Below are 16,116 nucleotides of genomic sequence, written 5' to 3'. Positions count from 1 at the left end.
GTGTAGGTAATGATCATGGACCAGGCTGCTCAGGGTTCTAACCCACCTGATCTCCGTGTACAGTATCTTCGTCAGATCCATGCCAATCATGAGGTAAGTGACAGCCTGCATCCTCCCTTCTAGAAAACCTGCTTTTATGCTAGGCTCTAACTGGCCTAGGGGTGAAGGGGTAATTTGGGATCTTCATCACATTCTTGTCTGCATCACTTTAATAAATTTCTCTGTTTAGTTAGCCTTGTAACAGGAATGCTAGCAGGTAATCTTACATACATGATCATTATATAGTTTTGTAGCTATCCCTTTATGATGCCATAGAGGTTACCTAGTGTTATTCCAAGAACTGCTCAGTGCTAATGCTTATCCCAATGGAGCAAACTACTCTGCTCCTGGAGTCTGGTTGATATTTGGTACCTGTGTGAATCAGGCACAAACTTTCAAGTCAGGTGGAACCCATTTTTTCAATATTTATTCTAAATAGTTTTGGAGCATGACCAAAATTGGAAGGGACAGGTTGAGTGTTTGTATATGGGCATGATATCAATGAGAACAGGTAGCAAGATGAATGAATACAAAAAGTGACATGGTCCTATGGTTATAGTGTTAGGGGTGCTAAAGTTAAGTAACTAAATGCAGATGAACTACAGTTCTGGGGACCATACTGATAAGTTGGAAAATGTCCAAATGAGAGTAACCATATTGATGGAGGGACTTGAGAACATACTATATAAGGATCAATTAAAGGAAATTGGGAGGAGTATCTTGGATAAGAGAAGATTTAAGGTGAAGATGATAATTGCGTTTAGGTATTTGAAGGGCTTTCCCAGGGAAGAGGAATTAAACTTTTTCTACTTGGCCTGAAAGGGCAGAGAATTAGGAGCAATGGGTGGAAATTACAGAAAGACAAATTTAAGCTTGATATAAGAAGAAATTTCCTAATAATTAGTTATCCAAAAATGGAATAAGCTGTTTTGGGAGGTAGTAGGTTATCTCCTCTGGAAGATTTTCAGGTAAAGGCTGGAAGACAATTTGTCTGATATGTTGTATGGGAGATTCTTCTTCAGGGATGTGTTGGACTAGATGGCCTTTGAGGTCCCTCTGAGTGTGGGTTTCAGTTCTAGTCTGGAACAATTAGTTTCACTGAGAAATTGTTCCATGGCCACATACTGCAACCCTTACCTCCAGCTAGCTATTTTTCCAAGTGGTAACAAGAACGATCTGGTGAGTGTATAAAGATATCTCCAGTACTTGGAAAACAACTCACAAGTGCTTGTCCTCCTGTGAGTGGTAGTAGTATCAGGCTTTCTGTTATCTGGTATTTTTGCTTTTGTGTTCTTTTTCTTCTTCCATTAGGTTTATTCTGCTTGGCCCTAAAGACAAACCTAACTCTTGTTCCTGCTGTGTACTTTTTCTGCCTCTGTTACATTGGGAGAATGTTATGTTCCCAAAACTTTCCTTTGGGGAATCAGTGTTTCCTCTTCTCCTTCGGGCTGTACTTGAGACTTATTTCTTCCATGAAGCCTTTCCAGACGCCCCTGCCCTTCAACCTTCTCACCACTCACCACTCCTAACAAAAACAGCTGGTGTTTATACAAATTGTTTTACAGCATACAAAGAGCTTTAAGACCCTTTGTCCTGCTGTTGTGGGTTAGATATGGGTTTTCTTTTTCCATGTGTATAATTGTGCTTGGCCCACTATTCCTGTTAAATTTAAAGTTTTAGTTAATAGACCATATCTAGGAAGGTGATGGTCCTGCTGTACTCTACCCTGATTAGTAAACCAGTCAATATTTTTAAGGAGCTACTATATGCCAGGCACTGTGCAAAGCATTGGGGATTCAAAGAAAGGCAAAAGACAGTCTAATAGGGAAGATGACATGCAAACAACTATGTACAAACAAGCTTTAGGGAAGATAAATTGGAGATGATCAATAGAGGGAAGGCACTAGCATTAAGGAAGACCAGGAAAAACCTCCCAGAGAATAGTATTTTAACTGGGACTTGAAGGAAGCCAGGGTAGCTAGGAGGTAGAGATGAATAGGGAGAGAATTCCCTGCATGGGAAAATAATTCAGCCAGTGAAAACATTCAGAGTCTGGAGATGGAATGTCTTGTTTAAGGAATAGCAAAAAGGCCAATGTCACTGGATTGAAGAGTATATAGTAAGGGGGTAGGGTAAGAAGACTTGGAAAGGTAGGAGGGGGCCAAGTGAAGGGCTTTGAATGCTGAACAGAGGATTTTTATATTTGATCCTGGGTGTGATAGGGAGCCACTGGAGTTGCTTAAATAATGGCAGTGACATGGTTAGATCTTCATTAAGAAGACTAATTTGATAGTAGAGTGGAAGATAGAAATGGAGTAGGGAAAAACTTGAGATAGGAAGGTCTAGCAGGCTATTGCAGTAGTTTAAGTGAGAGATGATGAGGGCCTGCATCAGGGTGGTGCCAATGTCAGAGGAGAGAAAGGGGCATATACTAGAGAAGTTACAAGGTAAAATTGACAGTATTTGGCACCAAATTGGATATGGGGGGTAAGAGTGAGGAGTTAAGGATGATAACTAGGTTTTGAGCCTGGGTGACTGGAAAGATGCTGACAACCTCAACTGTAAAAGAGAAGTTAGGAAGAAAAAAGGATTTGGGGAGAATGATGACAAGTTCAGCTTTGGAGATCCAGTATGATACGTCTAATAGGCAGTTGAAAATGTGAGTGGCGATTAGGGCTAGATAAATAGGTCTGAGAATCTTCAGCATAGAGATGATAATTGAATCCATGGGAGTTGAAAAGAATCAAGTGAAATAGTATAGAAGGAGAAGATAAGAGATCTCAGGGCAGAGCCGAGGGGCATGCCCAAGATTAGTGCGTGTGACCTGGATGAAGGTCAAACGTCCTCAGAAGGAGCAGTCAAATAGATAGGAAGATAACCAGCATTGAGCTATATCACAGAAACCTGGGGAAGAGGGTGATTGGCAGTATCAGAGGCTTTAGTGAGGTCAAGAAGGATGAGGATGAAAAAAGTCCATTAGGTAGGGCAATTAAGAGATTATGATGATATAAGGAATGATGAGGTTAAAAGGAATTGGAGGTATTTAATATGAAGAATCTTTTCAAGGAGTTTTGCCACAAAAGGGGAAGAGATATGGGACAATAGCTAGTGGAGATGGATGGGTCAAGGGAAGGTATTATAAGGATGAGGAAGACATGGGCATGTTTGAAGGCATTAGGCAGGAAGCCAATAGACAGGGAAAGATTAAAGATAAGTGAGAGTGAGGATGATAGAGAGGGCTATCTACTGAAGAAGACAAGATGGAAAGGTGCCATTTGTGCATGTAGAGGAGGTTTTTCTTAATAAGGGGAAGGGCCACTTCTTTGATAGTGGCAGAAGGCATGTGGATGATGTGAGATGAGGAGGAGGGAAGAAGAGGGATTTCTCAGTGAATGGCATAATTTTTTCAGTGAAATAAGAAATAAGGTTCTCAGGTAAGAGGGTGTAAGAGGTGTTTATGTCTAGGCACCACATTTAGGAGTGACATTGAGATGAGTAAGCTGTGTGATTAGCAACTAAAAACACACCATCTTGGTCTAAATTCAGAGACATCACTTCCAAGAATGAGGAGGTGGTAGTTCCACTGTATTTGTCTTCAGACTGGAGTATTATTCAATTTGGGGAGCCATAGTTCAAGTAGAACATTGATAAGCTGGAAATTGTCCAGAGGATAACAAATAGGATGGTAAAACCCTTAGAGTCCATGTCATATGAGGATCATTTAAAGAAACTAGGGCCATTTTGCCTGGAAAAGGCAAGACTCTGGGAGTGAAGGGCATGTGAGGGACGAGACATGATTGATGTTTTCAAGTAATGGATGGAAATTGCAAAGAGGCATTTAGACTTACTGTCAGGAAAAATTTCCTTCTTTTAAAAAATATTTTTTTCAGTTACGTATAAAATTTTTTAACATTCACTTTAAAAAAATTTGAGTTCTACTATGTCTAGAGGGCTGTAAAATTGTTTGTGCCCTTTGATGTAGCAGTACCACTATTAGATCTGAATTCCAAAGAGATCATAATAGAAGGGAAAAAGACCCACATGTATAAAAATATTTATAGCAACTCTTTATGTGGTGGCAAAGAATTGGAAATTGAGGGGATACCCATCAGTTGGGGAATGGCTGAACACATTATAGTATATGAATGTAATGGAAGGATTTCAGATTTCAGAAAAACTTGAGAAGATTTACATGAACTGATGCTGAGTGAAGTGAGAACCAAGACAACACTGTACATGGTAATAGCAACATTATGCGATGATCAACTTTGATCAACTTAGCTCTTCTCAGCAATACATTGATGTTAGACAATTCTAAAAGACTCATGATGGAAAAATGCTGTCCACGTACAGAGAAAGAAGTATGGAGTCTAAATGCAGATCGAAGCAAACTATTTTCACTTTTTTTGTTTTCTGTTTCTCATGGTTTTTCCCTTTTGTTCTGATTCTTCTTTCACAACATGACTAATATGGAAATATGTTTAATATGATTGTATGTGTATAACCTATGTCACATTACATGCAGTCTTGGGGAAGGGGGAAGGGAAGGAGGGAGAAAAAAATTTGGAACTCAAAATCTTATAAAAGTAAATGTTGAAAACTACCTTTACATGTAATTGGAAAAAATAAAATACTATTAAATGGGGGGAAAATTGAGTTCCAAACTCTCTTCTTCCCTTCCCCCTCCCAGCAATTTTGCATAGGTTATGCATGTGCAGTCATGCAAAATATATTTCTGTATTAGTCATATTATGGAAGAAAATACAGACCAAAAACAACCCCAAGAAAAATAAAATTAAAAAAGTGTGCTTCCATCTTCATTCAGTCTCTAATCAGTTCTTTTTCTGGAGGTGGATAGCCTTTTTCATTATGAGTGCTTCAGAATTGTCCTGGATCATTGTATTGCTGAGAATAACTAAGTTATTCACAGTTAATCATTATACGGTATTGCTGTTACTGTGTACAGTGTTCTGGTTCTTCTCACTTCACTTTGCATCACTTCATGTAAGTCCTTCCTGTGCTATTCTGAAAGCACAGGAAAAAAGAGCTGTCTTGAAGTGGAATAGGCTGCCTCGGGAGGCGCGGGCTCCCGCTCCTTGGAGGTCTCTGAATAGAAATGGAATGACTGTTTATTGGGCATGATAGAGTCAGGGTTCTGTTTATGTGTGGAGTGAAGTAGATGGTTGATGAGGTCTCTTCCACCTCGCAGACTCTGTGATCATCTGGAGAGCATTCAGAGAAGGTCCTTGGGGTGGGGTTACATGCAAACCTGTTGAAAACACTAGGATTGTTTAGACTGGAGAAGAGAAGAGTCAGGGTCACATAAGCACTGTATTTGAAGAGCTAGCACACAGAGCAGGGAGGGATTAGAATTGTTCTCCTTAACCAGTGGACAGGACAAGTAGCTGTGGATAGAAGTCTCAAGGGGCTAACTTAGGCTTTATCGAAGGAGAAACCTCCTACCAGTTAGAGCTCTCTGAAAATGAGATGGGTGGCCATAGAGAGGGAGGGTGGGTTTTCAAGCAAAAGAAGCAGAATGTTATAGTGGGAAGCAGTGATTTGGGAGTCAGATGACTTGGGCTCACCTGTCAGCTTAGCTGTCTATTTACCTCTGTGACTTTGAGCAAGTCCTGTAGGGACTTGATGATCTTGCAGTTCCAGCTCTTAGGATTTCAATGAAATTGGAGGCATTCTGATTTCCCTGCTTTCCTTTGAGATGGGAGAACTCTCTATGGTAGCATTTGCAAAAGGCAACCAGCCTTTTCTTTTCAGAAACCAGCAGTTTCTTTAAAAATTATTGATCTTTTGTTTTCACATCACCATTTCAGTTTCCAAATATATTCCTTTTCCTTCCCCCCTGTAATGAAGCCATTCCTTGTAATGGAGAATTGAAGAATGGGGGAGAAATGCAATTCAGCAAAACTAACCAGTAGAGTCTGGCAGCCATAGTCTCTTTAAGGAAGAGAGGGGAAGTGCATTTTCTCATTCTTCTTCCCCAGGGCCAAGCTTGGTCATTACAATTACCTCCTAAAGTGCATATGTCCAAAACAGAACTCTTACTTTTACCGTCAAACATGTCCCTCTTCCCTCACTTCCCAAACCTATTACTCTTGGGGACACCGCAATCCTCTCTGTCAAGCAGGCTTGCAAATGCAGTGTCATCCTTAACTCCTCACCTGCACTCATCCCACATATCCAGTCTGCTGTCAGATTTTATCCTTTCTACTTTCACATTTGTCACATCTAGCCCCTTCTTTTCACTCACACTGAAGTCCTTCTCACCTTTCATTTGGACTGTTATCATAGTCTCATTGGTCTTCCCACCTCAGGTTTCTCCCCTACTCTCTCCTACTCAGCTGCCAAAGGGATTTTCCCCGTAGGGCTGGTTTGATCATATTACTGCTCCTCCCCTTCCTTTATGCCATCCTCCCCATAAACTCTAGTGCATGGGTGGGGAACTTGTGGCCTTGAGATCACACGTGGTCCTGTAGGTCCTCAAGTACGACCCTTTGACTCAATCCAAACTTCACAGAACAAATCCCTTCAGTAAAGGAATTTGTTCTGTAAAACTTGGACTCAGTCAAAAGGCTGCACCCAAGGACCTAGAAGGCCACATGTAGCCTCAAAGCTGAAAGTTCCCCATCCCTGCTCTAGTGGTTTACTATTGCCACAGGAATCAGATGTAAAGATACTTAAAACTCTTCAGAACTGCGCCCCTTCCTACCTTTCCAATCTACTTTTTCTCCTTCATGTACTTTTCAGTCCAGATACACTGGCCTGCTGGCTGTTCCTCATATACAGCACTCCATCTGCTGACTTCCTCCAAGCCTTTTTACTGACTGCTCCCATTCCTGGAATGTTCTCTCTCTTCACTTCATCTCTCATGGCTTCCATGGTTTCCTTTAAGACTCCTCTAAATTCCACCTTCTTCAGCTTGCCTCTGTAGCCCACCCTTCCGCCCAGTTCCCTCCTTCTGAGATTATATTCTGTATATGTCTTGTATGTAATAATTATTTCTATATTGCCTCCCCTATTAGAATGTGAGCCTCCTGAGGGAAGGGACAGTGTTTTTACCTTTCTTTATATACCCAACCTGGCACATAGTAAATGTTTTATAAATGCTTATTGACTGACTGAGCACAGTACAAGTTACTATTCCTTTTTTAAATTTAATTTTTTCAACTGACAAATCTACCTTTTTCTCCTCCCATTCCCCTTTGGAAAAATAAATAATAGCTAGCATTCATATTGCACTTTAAGGTTTGCAAAGTGCTTACAAATATCTGATTTTATCTTTACAACAACCCTGGGAGATAGATAGGTGCTGTTATTATCCCCATTTTGCAGATGAGGAAACTGGAGCCAGAGAATTTTAAGTGATTTACCCAGGATCACATAACTGGTAAGTATCTGAGGCTGAATTTCAGTCCAAGTAATGTGTTGTGTTTCTGATTCCAGGCCGTTCACTCTACCCACTGCACTGCCCAGCTGCCTCAATGATTTATGTCGTGCTTTAAGGGTTACAAAACTTTTACAAAGGATTACACAGGTTAACTTATTTGGGTTTGGAAGAGAAGGAAAAACAAAACCGTTGTAACAAATATGCACAGTGAAGCAAAACAAATTCTTTCACTGACCCAATCCAGAAAAATATATGTCTGAGTCTTCCCCCTGAAGCTCATATTTAATCATGAGTCTTCTGGAGTTGTGGCTAGTCACTGTGTTGATAGATGATTTTCTTAGCATCTTAACATTTCTTTCCACCTTCCTGCCCCTGCTTTCTTTACAACCCATGTAGATACTACTCAAGGAGGTACAGTCTCTGAGAGATCGTCTGTGTGTTGAGGATGATGCCAGTGCCAGTGCTGCTGCAGAGAAACTCCTACAAGTCTACAAGCAGCTACGCAACCCAAGCCTCATCCTGCTGTGACCCCTGGCACTGGTAGGGTACCTTATACCAGAGTCTCTCCTCTTCTTATGGAAAAGAGCTTGGCCCCCATTCTGGGTTCCTCTCGTAACATAAAGTCACCTTGTCTTATTGAGTCATTTTCATTTGTCTTATATTCGTTAAGGACTGGCATTATGTTGGCAGTTTTATAAGATAAACTTGCTCCTTTGGCAGCATAAAGTCTAGTATGTACCATGTATCTTGGATATTTATTTTCCCTGGTTATAATCTATTGAAAACAAGTGTTTCTAGTTCAGGTTCCTGCCTAATAGTATATACAATGTAGATGTAACTTGCTTTCATGATGCTTGTGTACCATGTTGCATATGTTGCATTCCTGAAAAGTAATGTATAAATTGAATCATTTTGAATATACTAGGAAAGCTGATTATTTAAAACTAGTAGATCCCATTTTTTTGTGACACCCCCCATATATACAGTTGCCTATGTGCATATGTGTCATGTGCATGTGTGAGTGCACATGCACTTGGGTGCCCTCTTGAGGAAGTGGAAATCACTTTAGGAAATACATGTATACATAAATATTAGCTTCAAATGAGCTATAAGTTCATCCTTCCATTGACTTAAATCCCAACTTGTCTGTGCCTTAGTATGTTGCCAAAAAAAAATGCCTCCTGGAGGCAGCCTTCTGGTGATAAGCCTTTGCAAATTAAATGAGCCAGTCATCTGTCAGCAGGCAAACAGTTCATCACTGGCTGTACTTAAAGCCTTTCAGCTTGGTAGGACTTTATCAAGATTGTACTCTGCTGGAATAGCCTTTACTGGCATAACCTTGGGAACCTAGGCTCAATTCCATGGTACAGGGAAACATTGAAGGAGGACTTCAATAGGAGTATGTGTATGTGAGTTTAATTTTTTTTCTTTCCTTTTCAGGTTCTTCTATTAAGCAGCTCTGACATTTCACCTCTTTACTGCTAGAAAATCTTCCATATGATCCCTAAGGATGGGATTGAAGATATCCTCTCCATTGAGAAGCCAAGCAGTGTGCAGTAATAGAGGCTGTGAAAATCTTCTGACACCCCCCACCCCAGGATGGGGAAGTCTAAGCCTGATGGGGGCCCTTTCATGCCAGAGAAAGGTTTCGAGGGGTGGATCTGTTTTTAACTTTTTTGATATTATACAGCACCAGAGAATGAGCAAGCCTCTCCTGAACAGGAACATCCAACCCTGCCTAGAGCAGAACTCATTCCCATTCCCACTCACACCTCCCATTCCCTGCCCATTTGCTTCCCCTTTGAGTAATTGAGGCTGAAGAGCAGTGAGTGTTTCTGTCCTTCTTAGGATAACTGCCCCATGCATGAATGGTTCTTGAGCCTTGTACCCATGGCATGATGAGAATAGGTGATGTATATCTTGTGTGTTGCCTGTGAGTGCTAGTTTAGCTTCTGATACTCGTAGCTCAGCAGTGGCTTTGTGTTTCACAGTGGAAAGAACCTGTCATTTCAACCCACATTCATAGTTCCCCATAACAGAGGCCAGAATACTAAATAACTCCATATTTAGTGATGTAGAAACTTAGGTCTGTAGCACTGAGTCATTTTTCTGAGGGTTCTCTAGGGGTAGTGCTTTGGCCAAATGAATGACTACCGGTCTCCACTTCCTTCCCTGTACGTTCTTACTATTAGCCTCAGGCAGTAATACTTGCCTGCTATTTTCCCTAACCCTACACACCTCCAAGGTCCCAGGTTTGGAGTATATTTTTGGTTTTATTTAATTAATTACTTAAAATAGAAGGGGGAAATGGGAGGGGAAGAAACCCAGTGTATTACCTTACCTGCATTTTTTGCATCTTTCTCTAGTGGTGGTTTCAGTTGGATTAATTTCCTTCCTGTTTAAAGTGCCATCTGCAACAAGAAAATTGCTGTGGCTGTTAACCCATGATCTGTCATGTGAATGATTATTTTCCATTGAGTTTCTTCAGGTCTTCCTTGCCTTTCCACCCTATTCTTCCCTTTCTCTGTTTGGTATTTGGCAGGTCAACCTGAATTTCCACTTTCTACCTTTCTTCCTTTTCTCTTAGGCTTGAGTTCTCTGTGCCTCACAATTAAAGTACTGGCTGCCTGAAAAGTTACCACTCTGCATGAATAATTGAGCCCCTTTGCTCTGTTCTCAGTGTCCCTGAGGGCCATTAGGGGGGCCTCTAGCACTTAGGGATGAAGCCAAGGCAGAGGAAGCAATCACTCCAGTGCCCTCATTGTATTGTGCATTTCATGCCCATAACCATAAATCTTAGTGTTGAACGACTTGCCTCCCAAAGTTTCCAGTCCCTGGGGCCCAGGCAGGTTAATGTAACACACTTTCCTGCACCCCACAGGGTGAGAGACTTGTGGGGAACAGAAAAGGTTGGAAGGTAGTCTGTGCTCTTGGGTCAGAAGGGCCTGGTACCACAGCCTAAACTGGGGTGGGAAGCTTCTCTCATCTCTGTCTTACCCTGCCTGGTTTGTCCGGGGTGGGGTTGGGGGGGAGTTACTCCTTCTTACCTGCCTCCCAGGGCAGTCTCTCTCAAAAGCTTTCTCTGCCCAAAAAATGTTTTGAGGGAGTCTGTGAGTAGATTGCTGCACTGTCCCCAGTTATCTGTCTGGTGGTGTAGCATTACAGGGAAAGGGGAAGAAGTGATCTGGTTCAACTGGAAAGCAACTGGAGTCATCATTCTGACACAGATGAAGTTACAGAATAGCCTGGGCTTTTTGATAACTCCCTTATCCACATGTTTGCTTTGGAGACTGATGCTGGCAAAGCAGGATTTCCCACAGGCTGAAAGAGCCCTTTCTATTTGTGAATATTCACCATGTATAGCCAGGCTCAACTGCCCCACTGGCTCTTAGGGTAGTTTTTATTTGAATTGTGAAGGGGCTCTATCCTCCCTCCAAGAGGTTGGGGCCACAAGGGCCTTGAACTTTCTCAGTGAACCCATTTCTGCTGTGGTTCTGAGTCAGGCTTTTTCTTGGAGGGCTTCCTCTATGTCACTTCAGGTCTCCTGGCTCTGACCATACACTTAATCCCTCTTGTTTGACTGTATCAGAAATTTGCTAGAGAATAGAGGTTCTTAATCTTTTTTATGTTGTAGACTCCACTGGGGTTCTAAAGAAGCCTATGGATCCCTTCTCAGAATCATGTTTTTAAATGCACAAAATAAAATACACAAGATTAAAGGAAACTGATCACATTGAAATGTGGTTATAAAAAGTTTAAAATACAAGTTCATGGGCCCCAGGTCAAGAAACTAAACTATAGAGAGAGTAATAACTAGGGAGAATACCAGAAAGAACCCAGAACCCAAAGCAGTATGTGTCCCCTAAATGAGGCAGGAGACCAAAAAACCTCCGGGGGCCTTGGGCATCCCGCATCTGAAAAGGTTAGAATTTGGGGAACTGCAGTCAGATCTGTCTGTGAGACTTATCCACCCCACTGCCTTTGGTCTCTTCATAACGTGTCTCCATTTGCCAATTCAAGCAGTTTTGAATCCCAGAACTGACAAATCTAGGTCTCTGGGTCTTTTCAATCACCCTGCAGGGCTAACCTAATTGGATTTCAGCCAACTGCCAGGCAGATCGGAGCTCAAGAGCCTGAGGAGAGACAAGTTACATGGAGCTGCCTAAGATATAATTTGCTGGTGCCTACTGTATGTAAAGTGTTCTGTGTCCTTACAAATGGGCTCTGCTCTCCTTGTTAGCTGCAGCAGCCCACTCCCTTATCAACTGGGAGAACATCACACTATACCCATCAGCAAACTGCACTGCTAATGAAATACTCAATGCTATGCAGGAGGCAAAGATGAGGGGGAGGACAATAGGATGTGTGAATAATCTTAAATATTACATTCTAACCAGAACAAGGTCCGTAAGGTGATCTCCTGCCAGTCCTTGATAATTGCCAGACACCCTTGATTTAAAAAGAGGGAGGAGCTCCCCCAGGATGCAGCTACCCACAATGAATCAGGCAGCAAGTGATTTTTCCCCAAAGCCCAGAAGAGGAGCACAGATGGGAACTAGGTGGCCTCCCTCCCTCCCAACTTTACAGGCATTCTAGCCTCACTACAACCTGATTCTCCTGTTGGTCTGGAGCTGGAAGCTTGCTTGCCAGCTGTTGACCAACTGCTGTAGCAGGATCTGAGTCTGAAGGCAAATGAAGTTAAGAATGATTTGGGGTTCCCTTGGCTCCTGGCTGCCAGAGAAACCTGAGTTCAAGTTCTGCTTCTGACATATGCTAGCTGTGTGACTTTGAGCAAGTTACTTAAACTCAGTACTCTAGGCAGCTCTCAAGATTTCCAAGTTGTACAGCAGGTTGACCTGCACTAGTAGAGTTTCCTTATCTTTATTCACCGAAATCATAGGCCCAGGCCCTATTCTTATACATGTACTACCATACTACTACTTATGTATGTTAAAATACTTATGCAAAATAGAAATTTTAAAAGGATGAGATGCAAATGAAATCACATGTAATCCTAGAGGCAGTATGGCGTCATTGGATTTTGAATAGAGAAGTAACAGTCTAACTTGTGCTTTAGGAAAACCACAGGCAGTTGTGGAGCTGACTGAAGAAGGAAAAAACTAGGCAGGAAGGTGGATTAGGAGACTATTGCAAACTAGGTGAAAGGTGATAAGGGCTTGTGGGAATAGAGGGGAGGTCTGTGAGGAAGGAGATGGAAATAAATGACTTTTGATCAGGTGTTGGGATATGTGGGTGAGAGTTTGGTGAAGAGGATAATACCTAGGTTTTGAGCCTGGGTAATATCTAGGTTTTGACTAGAAAGTGATCCCCTCTTCAGTAACAGGGAGATTGAGAAGAGGGGTGGGTTGGGGCAAGATAATAGAAGATCTGTGATGCAGCCTGTTCTGTATAACTCACTGTCCCATTGCAGATGAAAGGGTTGGGGAAGAGGGTGCCTGCTTCTGCAGCCGTGAAGTAATCAAAGGGGCAAGGTCCTGAGGGAATGGTGGTGAGGAAGTGTGGCTTTACAGCTGCCATGGATACCTGGGGCTCAGGTTATAAGTGCCTGAAGGGCTGATGCCAGGGGGAACCAGTAATGTGGAGGGTCTGATGGAGGAGGGAAGTATTGAGTGATAACGAGTAAAGGGATGGTATAGAGACTGGCCCATGGTTGGCTATCGCTGACAGTGCTGGCTTATACTCGTCTACCCACGTTCTAATTATCATACACTTCAAAGTCATGCCATGGACCCCACTTCAGAGCCCAATACTTCAGAAGAGTGTAGAAATCCAATGTGTCTGAAAGGAGTGGCATTAAGGGACTGATAATGCCTGAGCCCCATCAGTGCCACCAGAGCACATGTGTTCTCTCTTACCAAAGCTGAGCCAATGGAGAAACTTTGTTGGCCTCTGAGGGGTAGAAAGCTCTAGGCCAAATTATCCCTTTGTGTAGACAGCTGTTTGATCCTGGCAATAGTCTTTTGAGTTAAGTTCCACAAATATCCTTGCCTTCCCTCCACACCAAAAGAAAAACCCATAATATCTTAACTTTCTTGGACAAATGGAAGTATTAAAAAATGCAAATGAGTAAAAGAAACTGACAGCATCCCCTTGATTGTAATGGAAGGGTAGTAACAAAAGTATCCTGCTTGTTTCTGTGTCTTTCACTAGGATATTGTCTTTATTTACAGAACCGGGATATCTCAATTTTTTTTTTTTTGGTTCTACTTTCTTCACTCTGCTATCATTTTGTGTGTCTTTTCATTCTATTTTTTTATCCAGATGAATGAGGACCTTCTATTATACCAATTCCTTTCATAGGTACAGATCACCTCCTTAGCAATTTAGGATCATAAGCTCATTAGATCATTTTACAGATGAGGAAAAAGTTCAGAGGGCTCATTTGACTTGCCAGGGTTACGTAAATAGTGTCCTGACAGTTTTAGTTTCCTGGGGGCACTGAGTTGTGTGGCACGTCTGTGGTCACATAGGTAGTATGATTCAGAGGAAGGAATTGAACCCAAGTGTTCCTAATTCGCAGACTGACTAAGCCAAGCTGTTGCTTCTCATATTTTTTACATTATTCCTATTTGTCATTCTACGTTTTACATTATTTCATTATGTTAATATATCCTAGTTTGTTCAACTGTTCTCATTCAATGGATAGTTTGTTTCTAGTGTTTTTGCCTTGAGAAATGTTTGGGATAATTTTGTACAGCTAGGTTGGGGTGGAGGTGTTCTGCCTGTAACTTATACATACACACACACACACACACACACACACACACACACACACACACACATACACATACGTTTCCATCTATATTAGGCACCATGTATAATACAGTGAGAAGTGTACTAGATTTAAAGTCAAGGAGTCTGGGTTTGATATCTAGCCCTAATGCTATCTGTCCAACCTTGACACTTAACCTCTCAGGGCCTCATTTTCTTCATCACTTAAGTTGAGGGGTTTTGGCTAGATAACTTCTGAGGTTCCTTTCTGTCATAAAGATGTGATCCTATGACTTTAGGGTGTTAAACCCTAAACTATACAAAATGCATTCCTCCCAACAATCCTGTTAGGTAGGTAGTGCCTATCATATCCATAGACTCCTAGTCTTAAAGCTGGAAGCCATAGTAGAGGTCGTTTTATGTGCAGAGCCTCCTCTGAGCATTCAAAGGTTGGAAGGTGGACTGTGTGTTACCCCCATGTTGAAAACCCATGTGGGTCCAAACTGTAGCTCAGTGGCCTTGCAGTTAACCAATTAGATCAAATAGTTGTTTACTGAGATACCATCTTAAGAACAATAGTAGCAAACCATTCCTGCCATGAACCTGGGGCAAGCTTTCCCATAGCTACTTCAGTGACAGTGGGATGAGTGGGCACACACAGAGTATACAGAATAATAGAAAACACATGTGGCCATTGCAAATCATGTTTCAGATCCTGTAGAAGATGATGCACTCTCTCTGGGTGGGGCATCTCTGCAGGACATGTTGTTCCTCTGAGTCTTCTTGATGGTGCAGTGCCTCCTACTGGCCACATATCTTAGAGAAATTGCTCCCTCATCCTACGAAGCCTTTTCAAGACTTGGATTCTTCCCGAACTGGCTCTTGTCTCTCCTGTCAGAGCTCACATCTCTCACTTTCTGCTTACGTTCAGTACCCTTACAGGATTCCCCCAGCAAACCTGTCTTGCTTTTTTAAAAGGTCTGAGAGAGTCAGCCTTTGGTCAGCCAATGGCTAGCCACCTTCATTCCATCAAATTTGACTAAGAACATTTTTATACATCATAGAGGCAACTGTGTGAACACTTTGCATTCAATTTAAGACCTAAATACCTTGTTGTCTCTGTTAGCTTGCTCCTTACTGTCTATGTTTTCATCAATTGGGCAGGAGGGAAATCATTTGATCAAGAGGTAGTCTGACCAATTTCCCCCCACCCTCATGAAAATCAAGTTCACAGTGTACCAGGCACTGAAATGAATGCTGGGGGTACAAAGAAAAAACAAAAACAACGCCTGACCTTAAGGACATTATATTCTAAGCTACATACAGATGAACTGAGGCCTGTGGATATGAATTGGCTTTTCTATGGCAATATACTTAGTAAAATAGCAGAGCTACTTTTTATAGATGAGAAACTTTTTTATAGAGTTTTGTAGATGAGAAACTTGCGGATTTGATTTTTAGAGAGATCCCAAACCATTTAGCAGCAGATTTTGTGAGTCAAATGGATAAGCCTGAGGAGGATGGGTGATTAGAAAGTAATGAGACTAATTTTCTTATGTATTGACATGAATAAAATAGATACAACTAGGATAATGAGAATTGGGGGAAGAAATCTTTACATTAAATATCTCTGATAGGGGTCTGATATCCATGATATATAGGGGATTATCACAAATACATGACCAAGTACCAGAACAGTATGGACAGAGGACAGTGAAACACTAGGCTCCTACTCCTGTTCATCTTCCTACCTCACAACCCCTTGGCGTGGTGATGCCACTATCTAGTCTAGTCCAGGGTGGGGAACCTGCGGCCTCCAGGCCACATGTGGCACTCTAAGTCCTCAAGTTTGGCCCTTTGAATCCAAACTTCACAGAACAAGTCTCCTTGGAGTAATGAAACCCTTTTCCTCTCCAAGGCTCTCTGCATGAAGCTGTGATCCC

At 41.9% G+C, this 16,116-nt stretch overlaps 1 protein-coding gene across 8 annotated transcripts in view; it reads left to right on the top strand.

Annotated features, from left to right (window-relative positions):
* The window catches only part of FAAP100 (FA core complex associated protein 100), a 33,935-nt gene extending 20,397 nt beyond the window's left edge, over positions 1-13,538 (top strand). For 2 of the 8 annotated variants that reach the window (XR_011974996.1, XM_072645298.1), the window contains 3 exons: positions 7-93; positions 7,838-7,981; positions 8,882-13,538. Coding sequence is in view for 3 of the 8 variants with exons in the window: in XM_072645298.1 (XP_072501399.1) it covers positions 7-93; positions 7,838-7,969 (219 nt within the window). In the remaining 5 variants the exon portion in view is untranslated. Of the gene's footprint in view, positions 1-6; positions 444-7,356; positions 7,982-8,881 lie in introns of those variants that run through there. The other 6 variants (XR_011974992.1, XR_011974993.1, XR_011974994.1 and 3 more) reach the window with 6 other exon arrangements.
* The last annotated feature ends 2,578 nt before the right edge of the window (positions 13,539-16,116 follow it).

This window comes from Notamacropus eugenii, chromosome 2 (assembly GCF_028372415.1).
Source record: "Notamacropus eugenii isolate mMacEug1 chromosome 2, mMacEug1.pri_v2, whole genome shotgun sequence".
In the NCBI taxonomy this organism is placed as follows: Eukaryota; Metazoa; Chordata; class Mammalia; order Diprotodontia; family Macropodidae; genus Notamacropus; species Notamacropus eugenii.
The sequence above is the reverse complement of the archived record's forward strand: the minus strand, read 5'-3'. Positions and strand labels throughout refer to the sequence as shown.